At 38.0% G+C, this 11,622-nt stretch overlaps 1 protein-coding gene across 1 annotated transcript; it reads left to right on the top strand.

Moving 5' to 3' along the window:
• Positions 1–4,951: 4,951 nt before the first annotated feature.
• On the top strand, positions 4,952–10,076 carry LOC109703891. The gene is made up of 3 exons (XM_020224623.1): positions 4,952–5,238; positions 5,332–5,640; positions 9,204–10,076. Exons 1-3 carry the CDS (start codon positions 5,069–5,071, stop codon positions 10,033–10,035), a joined length of 1,311 nt encoding a protein of 436 aa, XP_020080212.1. The 5' UTR covers positions 4,952–5,068; the 3' UTR covers positions 10,036–10,076.
• Positions 10,077–11,622: the final 1,546 nt, after the last annotated feature.

Raw genomic sequence — 11,622 nt, 5'->3', positions numbered from 1 at the left:
TTTACATCATATGATCTCAATTTATAAGTTCTAGCATTGAAATATAAAATATCTTTTACATCATTCATGTTCTTTTTCTTTAACATCTATAGTCATCAAAATACAAAAGGTGATGTATAAAAGTATGCAACTACAAAATGGAAACCCACTCGGGAGGTCTCTATCGAGGGCGCGATGTCCTTACCGCAGTCGTCCGCCGGCTCGCTCCATCGCGGCTCTGTGAAAATAGTGGGGTGAGAACTACGAAATAGTGGGGTGAGAACTACAACAAAATTCCCAGTGGGTTCGGCAACGGACCACGTCGACTTTCCTACTAGGTCTAAATCAGGCATAATAGAAGAATAGATAGATAGTAACCAAGGTAAAGCAAATGCAGCTAATATGCCTGAACAATAATAATGCTATGCTCAATATTGTACTGATGATGAACGCAAGGTCACTGCTCAAAACCCAATCTCTAGGTTAGCCCGTAGGTTTCGCCCACAATAGACTCACCAACTCAAATCCCAAGTAACGGGGAGACTACTACACCCGACGGGACCGCCCTCTGGGGAGACTACTACACCGAGTGATGACAACTCCGGAGCACATCGCCCGAGGGGGAGTTACCACCCTCGAGCAAGGACTTACAGGTAAGTATGATCCAATCCTTAACTATAAGGATGTCAAGGTCAATCCATTCCTTAACTATAAGAAACAAATGCACATATGATCCTTAACTCTAAGGTTGAAATTGTTATAATATCACTATCACACCTTTACTTGCATTCTTTACTTTCACTAGTGTCATATACATTACTATGTTCTTGTACACATGCCACACTTGTTTTCTAAGTGTTCCAACTCTAGCATTCTCGACTCATCAATGTCACTTTCTACTTCTATGTCAAGATGTCACATTTGTTTTCTAGTTCACTAAGTTCTTGTCACTTGTCATGCATAAATAGGGTTTATAAAATTCTCACATTCTTGCTAGTAACTCACATGCATTTGTACTCACAACATGCCATAAGAAGCTCACAATTACCCTACTATGCAATATGCTCAAATACATACATATGCTCAAATATGACACTTTAGACATAAAAGGAATTATGAGGTCCTCGGTATGCACCATCCAACTTGTATGGTTGCAAAGGTGCTACGGTGAATTTCTTAAAATTTTTGGAAGCACTACTTTTTCACCTGCGGGAAAACGAAGTCAAATTAGGCTTTTTCACAATAACTTTATCTAGGCCTTTTCGTAACGTCAAACGGAGTTGTCCGACGCGTCGGTAATACCCCTAATTAGGTTTCTACAAGGTCAATTTGCCTTAGAAACAACCGGAGGCAAAATCCTCAAAATCCATGCCCTAACAATACCATATAGGATTTTCTCCTAGATTGATCTCATTCCTAAGCAAAAACTAGCTTAGAATCAACTAGGAAACATTCTAATATCATCACTAAGCCATTCCAAGCATCCCTAGAGCATCTACTTTAAACCCTAAGTGTTCACCATTAGAGCACCTTGGGAAAACCATAGTTTCATGGTGAACAAAGCTCAACAAAGCTTCTAAACATGAGAGAAGCTCAAAACTCTAAGTTCTATAGTGGAGATCCAAACCCTAGATGAGCTTTTACTCTAAACTCACCTTAGCCAAAAGCTATCCCCAAGTCCACCTTGTAGAAGAGCCCTAAATCTTCTCCAAGCCACCAAAATCCAAGTTTCTCATTCAAACATCCTCCAAATCCACCTTTTGGAGAGCTCTCTAGAGAGAGAAAATAAGAGAAATGAGAGGGAGGGTGTGAATGGCTGTGGGAAGGAGAGGGATGTTACAATTGCATTTAGACCCTCCCCATTTTCATAATTGCAGCAGTTTTTATTTTGCTGTCAGACCCAAAGTGTACCAGTACACGGGTTCTTGTACCGGTACATTTTCTGCGCAGAGGCAACCCGGGAGCAAACTCCTCGGATTTTACCAAAGTGTACCGGTACACACCAGGGGTGTACCCACCAGGGGTGTATCAGTACATTTTTACGGGATGTTGTTACGATCGAAACTTCCATGGTTTGTAATCTATGCTTAAGATTATAGTGTACAATTTCTTATTGATTTAAAATGGAACTTTTTGAGTGCCTGTTCCTTAGTTTAGGACTTTCTTTAAACAACATTATAGATCTTGGTGGGTCGGAAAGGGTTTAGGGATGAGGCCGGGTGTTGGTAACATTTCTCCTACGGATCGCATCAGAAGTTCTTCGTCCGGCTACAGCTGTTCCGAGAGACGCTCCGAGGTTCTTGTGGTCTAATTCTTTCATTACACCCTGAGTGCGAAAGACATTGCATAGCTTTAGAACTATCTTTTAGCGCTTGAAATCAGTTTAACTGATTTCACACGCTTACCTAATTAACCCGCTCAAGGTTAATTGGATGGTTATCATAACCTTCCCACTTTCAGCTCAGGGCTCTCACAATTCGTTCAAAATTGTAACGAACCGCGCTAAATTTTCACTTGTTACGCTTTCTTTACCAATCCATACAAGGTAAATCGTAAGGTTGTTCCAACCTTCTCGATTTTTCCTCAAATTCTTCACAATCTTTCTAAAATCGTAACTAACCGCGCTTTATCTTAGCTTTTGCTGCGTTTTGATTGTAAGACCCGTTTCACATGGCCATGTTGGTAGCTCAACAGTGGCCATGTCGGGACGTCGGGCTCTTCTCTAACGAGAGCCCAAACTAAAAAGNATTCTATAGGTTTTTTGCATAGCACTGTATTCTAAAGTCTATTTGCTATGAATCAAGTAGAGTAAGAGTTTATATGAATTATAGTGCATTTTGAAAAGGATATATACTTCAATTTTAATAATTTTGGTTTGACCATATTATCTTATATTATGTTTAATCATTTCAATATAGGAGGATGAGAATTGATAAAGCTGGATGAGTCTTAGGAACCGAGCATGTAATGAGTATGAAAAGGGTATAGACATATTCTTAGATTTTGCATTTAAAAGATTTGGAAATGTGAAAAGAATTTGTTGTCCATGTGCTAAATGTTCTAATGTTAGACTCAAAAGCCGAACATAAGTGAAGTACGATTTATTTTGTAATGGGATTCTTCAAAGTTATACTAAATGGCATCATCATGGTGAATTGTCAGATGAATCAAGTAGTGAAAGTGATGTAGAAGATGTCATTATTCCTATAGACGAAGGCTGTAGAAATATGGAGACAATGCTTGAGGATTTATTTGGGCATTTAGCGAACTCCTCAAATATTAACACAAGTGATAGAGAGTGTACTAATCCTGAAGATACTATTCCTGAAGCGCAAAATTATTATCGATTGTTAGAAGAATGTAGACAAGACATATATCTGGGATTCAAACGATATTCAAAATTATCTTTTTTAGTACATTTGTTGAATCTCAAATGTCTCAATGGTTGGACTGATAAGTCAGTTACAATGTTGTTAGAGTTTTTGATTGACTTGCTACCAAATAATGCAAACATTCCAAAATCATATTACGAGGCAAGAAAGATAATTAAAGATTTAGGATTGGATTATGTGAAGATTGATGCTTGTAAGAACGACTGCGTGCTCTTTCGGAAGAAACTTGCAAATACATGCCCTACATGTGGTGAGTCTGGGTGGATCTCGAGAACCAGAGGAGAAGAAGCAAACTCTAGAAAGCGAAAACAAATTCCTCAGAAAGTTTTGCGTTTTTTTCCACTTACATCGAGATTACAAAGATTGTACATGAATAAAGAGATGGCCAGTAATATGAGGTGGCATATTGATAGTCGACAAAATAATGGAATTTTACGGCATCCTGCTGATTCATTGGCTTGGAAGCATTTTGATCATAACCATCCTGAGTTTGCAATAGAGCCACGTAATGTAAAATTGGGATTAGCAAGTGATGGGTTTAACCCCTTTGGAAATATGAGCACCACACATAGTGTTTGGCCAGTTATTCTAGTTCCATACAATCTACCCCCATGGTTGTGCATGAAAAATGATTATTTCATGATATCACTGCTAATTCCTGGTCCAAAAGCTTCCAGTAGTGACATTGATGTATATCTGGAACCTTTAGTTAATGAGTTGAATGATTTGTGGAAAGAAGGGGTTAGGACATATGATGCATCCAAAAATGAAAACTTTACGATGCGTGCTACTATTTTTTGGACTATAAATGACTTTCCAACATATGCCAATTTCTCTGGTTGGAGCACGAAAGGAACTCTAGCATGTCCTTGTTGCAACAAGGATACCATTTCGATGAGATTGAAGTACGGAAAAAAGTTTTGCTATATGGGTTATTGTCGTTTTTTGTTGCATGATCATAAATGGCGAAACGAAAAAAAATCATTTGATGGAACTAAAGAGATTCGTCTTGCACCTAAGACTTTATCCGGTAATGAAGTGCTACAACAATTGAGCCATATGAAGTAGGTAATTTTTGGGAAGGTAAAAAAGAAAAGGAAACGCTCTCAACAGGAAATATGCTATTTAAATTGGTGAAAACATAGCATTTTCTTCAACTTGCCATACTGGCATACAATGTTGATACAACACAATTTGGATGTTATGCATGTAGAGAAGAATATTCGTGATAATCTAATTGGCACACTAATGAATATAGATGGAAAATCCAAAGATAATCTAAATGCACGAAAGGATTTGATGGCGATGGGTTTAAGAAAGGAGCTTCACTTGATACCAATACAAGGGAAGTAGATAGACACACAAACGTGTTCAAACAATTGCTAATAGCAAAACATATAAAATGCCTAGTGCTTTTAACACACTATTGAAAGATAAAAGACAATCATTTTGTCAATTTCTAATGGATTTGAAGCTTCCAGATGGATTTTCGTCAAACATTTCTAGATGTGTCAATAAAAATAAAGGTGAAGTATTGACATAAAGGTAAACTTCAAAACTTGAAGAGTCATGACATTTATTGTTTATTACATTGCCACCTCCCATTAGGTATTCGTGGATTGTTAAGGAAGGATATTTCTAATACCTTAATTGAGTTTAGTGCCTACTTTAGAGAATTATGCTCAAAATCATTAAGAATGAGTGATTTGGAACGACTTGAAAACTCAATTGCATTGACTTTGTGCAAACTTGAGAGAATATTTCCTCCCACATTCTTTGATATAATGGTTCACCTATCAATTCATCTCGCAACTGAGGCGAAAATTGCTGGCCCTGTCCAATATATATGGATGTACCCATTTGAAAGGTATATTATCTATTCTTTATATATATATATATATATATATATATATATATATATTTGTTTAGAAGAACATGGTATTAATATTATATTGAATAGGTACTTGCGCACGCTCAAATCATATGTTCGTAATAAGGCTCGTCCAGAAGGATCTATAGCAGAAGGAATAATTGCACAAGAATGTGTAACTTTTTGTTCCAAATACCTGCATGATGTTGAAACACGATTGAATCGTGTCGGAAGAAACTATGAGGGTGATCTAACACAGAAAAGCTCCAGTTTAGCAATTTTTTCCCAATGTGGTCTCCCTTTAGGTAATTCCAAAACTGAGCAATTAGCTATCTCGGATTGGAACCGGACAACTATGTGTGTTCTCCAAAATTGTGAAGAAGTTTCACCTTATGTTAGGTAAGGATTTCTATAAGCGGTTCTAGACATAACTGGTTTTCTCTTTTATTTATTTAATATCATCTTAATAATTTAATGCATAGGGAACATATTGAAGAGGTTCAAAGCAAGTACGATAGTGATGTAGAGTTGCGGCACGAAGAACAATTTCTTGGTTGGTTTCAAGCTAAAATAGCGGAGATGTTTGATAACCAAGATAAAACAGTGTCACAAGAGCTATTAGGCCTTGCTCGAGGTCCAAATAAACGGGTGAATAAGTATACTGGATATTTAATTAATGGATTCAGATTTCACACAAAGGAGCATAAAAAATTTTTGAAAACACAAAATAGTGGGGTGTTTGTCCAGGGAGATGATGGCCTAACCAACAAGAAATACTATGGGTTAATTTTAGATATCATTGAACTCTAATACTAAGGATAAAAAAAAATAGCTTTATTTAAATGTCATTGGTGGGATGTGTACNGACCTATATATATATATATTGTTTTAAAGAACATGGTATTAATATTATATTGAATAGGTGTAAGCACTGAGATTTTGGTAGTGTAGCTAAACTCTCCATTGACGATGTTTTTGTGTGTATTTTAATTACAAAAGCACTCGTCAAGTTTCAGGAGAAAACGAGTTTGAATGGAGAAGTTACGCGACTTTTACTTTCCACTTAAACTGAATAGTAACTCGATTTTTTCGGAGAGGCCACGGTGTAGAGATGGCTTCCGGTGCGTATCGGACTCCGTTCATAGTGATCCAATAGCTAGCTTTGAACGGTTCAACCTTTCTGGAACCAGTGGCTTTGATGGATTTTAGGTTTGACGCACGGATTCCGAGAAAACTGGAAATATGTATATTATATGTATTTGTGTGTAGTTTTGCCTTTCGGGGAGAGGATAGGTTTTGTCATGAATCCGTGACCAAACAAAGCAAAACAAAATCGTGACTTTGTTGTCTCTGTTGTGCTAATCACACTGGTGTGATCCGTTCGCAAATCTGACGGACGGATCTCCTAATATCGCGCGTTGATCGAGAAGGGATTTTAGATGGCAAAATGATAGGATTTTATGTAAATATAGGAACTTTTATGCAATTGTGCACCTTGTTGCTACTGTCGGCAGTGCATATGTGTGTGTGGTGACCTCTGGACTGATTGTCCAAGGTCCGATATTTTTTGCGGAAATCGAATAGCGATTTCAGTGGGTTTTTCAGTGAAATTCGCCGGCGAAACGCTATTTCGGTTCGGATTTCTTCTGACGTTGTTTGTTTGCGCTGAGAGTTGTTGCCGAGCCTTGTTGGCTGGTCACCATTGTCATATCGTGGATTCAGAGATGACGGGTGAGCGACGGTGGGTTCCAGTGTCAAAATAAACACTTCCGGGAACCCGAATCCGAACAATTATCCGACGATAATTGTTTGTGTGTGTGTTACCTTGTGTTTGCTGCCAAGACATCCAAATCGATGTGTTTTGTGGCAGCAGGTGACTCGTGGTGCGAGTCGGTGAGTTTCGGGATATTAGTAGGTCCCGACGGCATCCCGGTGTGATTTTCGGGACTTCCGACGAGTTACAGTAATCGATTTTGGGGAAACCGATTTCGAAGATTTGTGTGGGGTTTGTGAGTCGTTTATTTTGGGTTTGTGGGTTCGATACTGACCCGGTGGATCTTCGTAGGTCCGGTTGACTTGTGCGCACCCAGTTTTCCTACGTAATAAGTAACAGGTGGGTGCTTCGAGCTGGTAGTCGGTGGGATCGTTTCACCTTCCTCTGTTCTTCTATTTCAGCATTGTAGTCTCTACATGTCAGTTGTTTCGTTATTGTTCATTTATCTATACCCTTATTGATTGCATGTTGTTAGTTGTTGATAGACATATAGAGCAGGCTTGCATATATTGTATTTCTGTGGACATTGGATCCAGGCAACACATCGACTCCTTTGTCGTGTGTTTCGATCTGGTTGATCGTAGTTCGGCATTGTATGCCCTTGTATCTAGCTTCGGCCAAGGCACTTCAGCCGGCTTTCGTATTGAGTATATCAGCATTACTTAGTCACAGCACTTAGGGGTATTCATGACACCAGGTCGGTTTGGCCACCGACCGGAGGTGTACTTATCCGGATAGGTCATCCAGTGGGCAGATAAATCAGGTCGATGTAGATTTGTGACAGGCAACGCTTGAGGTCTGCGGACCAATATAGCAGGCACCAGATTGGGCACAGTTTTGGTTGGTTACCTTGAGGCATACTCGGCATTGTTTTCTATACAGTAGTAGTCTTTATTACTTACTTCTTATCATATCTGCTATAGCTACTGCAATTCTCTTTTGTATCATAGCACTTCTACTTTGTTTACCTACCCCCTTTGATTTTCGATGATTACGGCTTGCCATCGTGGCTCTGTCGTACCCACTGAAAAATCTTGATTGTGGTTTCTCAGCCCCCCATTTCCCCAGGTGGTTCGGGCAAGGAGTTGACATTTGGTGCGACAGGAGGACGTTCTAGCTAGACTGTAGTAGCGACCGTCACCCGGGTTACTTTTATTTTCACTTCTAGTAAATTAAATAAACAAATGGTTCGGTTAGATAATTACTATTGATGTTTGAATATTTGTGAACTATTTGAGTTGGTTTTCCTGTTATGCATGCAAACAGAATTTGTTGATCGTGTGGCTTTGGACTTACATATTTATACATCGTGATTTTCTACCCCTCGAGGTAGTCGGTTTTCAAAATAGAGTTTTCTAGTGGGAAACAGTTTTAAAAAGATTTTCGAATGGTTTTTATCAATGATTGGATAAAGTTTAAAAATAAAGCTTCGGGTGCGGAGCACTTTTAAATAGAATGATTGTTGTACTGTGTATAGCATCATCCAGCGCCTAAGGAGTGTTTAGAGACATGCATCATTTCTAAGGATCGTTAGCTGTATGTAAATGCATCGCATATATTGGTTGTTGATTGGTGAATGTAAGTTGTGGTTGAGATTCTGATGTAGCTGTTGGTACGCCGTGCAAGTACAAAGGAGGCTCTGTCCAAGTGGACAGAGGAACTTTGTATTTGTGGCGGGTCTATACGTCACGTGGGCCAGGAAAAAAAAAAACGGCACGTTTTCCGCAACTCTGATTTCAAAATTGATATTCATTGATAAAAGGCTTTTAAAATCTGCCCCAGGGCATGACAATAGGTACTTGCGCACACTCAAATCATATGTTCGTAATAATGCTCGTCCAGAAGGATCTATAGCAGAAGGAATAATTGCACAAGAATGTGTAACTTTTTGTTCCAAATACCTGCATGATGTTGAAACACAATTGAATCGCATCGGAAGAAACTATGAGGGTGATCTAACACAAAAAAGCTCCAGCTTAGCAATTTTTTCCCAATGTGGTCTCCCTTTAGGTAATTCCAAAATTGAGCAATTAGCTATCTCGGATTGGAACCGGGCAACTATGTGTGTTCTCAAAAATTGTGAAGAAGTTTCACCTTATGTTAGGTAAGGATTTCTATAAGCGGTTCTAGACATTACTGGTTTTTACTTTTATATTATTTAATATCATCTTAATAATTTAATGTATAGGGAACATATTAAAGAGATTGAAAGCAAGTACGATAGTGATGTGGAGCTGCGGCACGAAGAACAATTTCTTGGCTGGTTTCAAGCTAAAATAGCGGAGATGTTTGATAACCAAGATAAAATAGTGTCACAAGAGCTATTACACCTTGCTCGAGGTCCAGATAAACGGGTGGATAAGTATACTGGATATTTAATTAATGGATTCAGATTTCACACAAAGGAGCATGAAAAATATTTGAAAACACAAAATAGTGGGGTGTTTGTTCGGGGAGATGATGGCCTAAGCAACAAGGAATACTATGGGTTAGTTTTAGATATCATTGAACTCCAATACCAAGGATCAAAGAAAATAGCTTTATTTAAATGTCATTGGTGGGATGTGTACAATTGTGGCCGGGGATATAAGGAGGATGAAAATGGGTTTTTCTTAGTTAATGTCGATCGTGAGTTGGCCACTAATACAACTGATCCATATATCTTGGCATCACAAGCTCAACAAGTATATTATGGCAAAGACATAATAGATCCTAAATTGTTGGTTGTTGTCAAGACACAACCTCGAGACCTTTATGATGTGCCTACAATAGAAAGAAGTGCAAATGATCAAGAAGAGTCAACATCAACACCAATTCAAGAAAATGAGAACATAGGTGATTTCTATAGAATTGATGGTGATAAAGATCACGATGATTTATGTACTGTTGAGTTGGCTAGAGCTAATGTAGAAAAGATTGTATTTGATCTAAGTGAGCTCAATATCAATGTAGAAAGAAACGAAGATGACCTCTTAAACTGTAATGATGATGACAATGATTCCTTTGCGAATAAAACTTGAGCCACCTTACTCTTAGGTAATGATTTATTATTTGTTCGTCTCTTATATTTTTATGTGTATTTGTTGCTAATACTTGATTTGCTTGTATATTTTATGTGTATTTGTTGCTAATACTTGATTTGCTTACTTTGAATTCATAATATTTGTTTATTTAAATAATTAATTATCTATTGTTGATAGACAATGGTGGGAGAAAGCAAGAACTACGTAGTACAAGTTAAAAAGTCTAATAGAGCCTCTACTTCATCACGAAGAACTGTGGAGTGTCAATCTCAAAAACCATGGCTTAGATCACAATCTCAAAAATCAGAACCTACTCCACCTCTCAGTGAAGATCCACATGCATCCACTCACCTTCCTTCAACTGTAGCTGATCGGCCGTCATCTCCAACTATTGCTAATCCGGACACTAACACTACAGGTTTTGTTAAAGAACTAAGTTTTATTATCAATTAAATACTTCCTTACCTTTTCCCACTAGCAAATGTCCAAAGAAATCCTATGATGCATAGGAAAATCAATGCAAGTAAGAGATAGAGATAACAGTCGTGTATTACGCTACAAAGACCATATATAAGTCACATCAGATCGGCATACGAATTGAGTGCATAGGAGCTCTCTCCTTGCGACTGCCCTACAGCTTCACTTGCAGCTAGCAGCAGCAACTGTTGTTGCCAGCCAGCTACAGGTCTGTTGCTGGTGCAGCTAGCAGCTAGTAGCTATTGCTGCCAGCCAGCAGATGCAGCCAGCAACAGCAGCTTCTGCTACTAGTGCAACCAGCAGCAGCTGCAGCTGTGACTGCTGCTGTTAAGGGCTACAGTGGCAATAGAGATCTATAATTAGCATATGCTGTAATCAAACAGCAATAATTTTTTTCATGTTAAAATCTATAAAAAAAAATAATAATATTTCTATTTAGCACAAACTACATAAAGTACATCACTCTTCATTATCTTCTATCCACCTTGCTCTACATTATTTTGCAGCCAAGAAAAAATGAAGGGGACCTACTACAAATCCAAATGCGAAAAAGAGAAAAGAGGACAAGAAAGGCGAAGTGAAAATTTCAAAACGCTTGGGTCGAGCTGTGGGCGGTGAATTATTACAGAAATGGGAGTCATGTTGTGACAATATGCACCACTTAATGTTAACAAATGGGCTGAAGTACCTATGCATTATAAGGATAAGATGTGGGATGATTTAATGGTATGATATTCATTTTAAATTTTTTTAACCATTAAATATACTTCTTGTTGGCTCGTTTAATGATATTATATGAATGCTTTGATTAGTTGTATGTATTTACTGTTTCTTAGAATACGATGGGATTGCTGGTTTTAGAAAGGAAGTGATGTATAATTTCAATCTATGTATAGAGATTGAAGACATCGCAAGCATCTACATTATAAACAATTTCTGCCAGATAAAGAAAGGCTTCAAAATTGTCCAGATGATATTACAAAATCAGATTGGGCATCTTTAGTTGAATACTTTGGTTCTGAACCATTTAAGGTTATTAATTTATTAACATAGTTATTACTTGCAAAAATTATTTTACATGCAATATGACCTACTTAATTTGTAGAG

The sequence above is a fragment of the Ananas comosus genome, unplaced genomic scaffold, assembly GCF_001540865.1.
Source record: "Ananas comosus cultivar F153 unplaced genomic scaffold, ASM154086v1, whole genome shotgun sequence".
Lineage (NCBI taxonomy): Eukaryota > Viridiplantae > Streptophyta > Magnoliopsida > Poales > Bromeliaceae > Ananas > Ananas comosus.
Note: the sequence above shows the minus strand (reverse complement) of the source record. Positions and strands in the feature narration are given on the sequence as shown.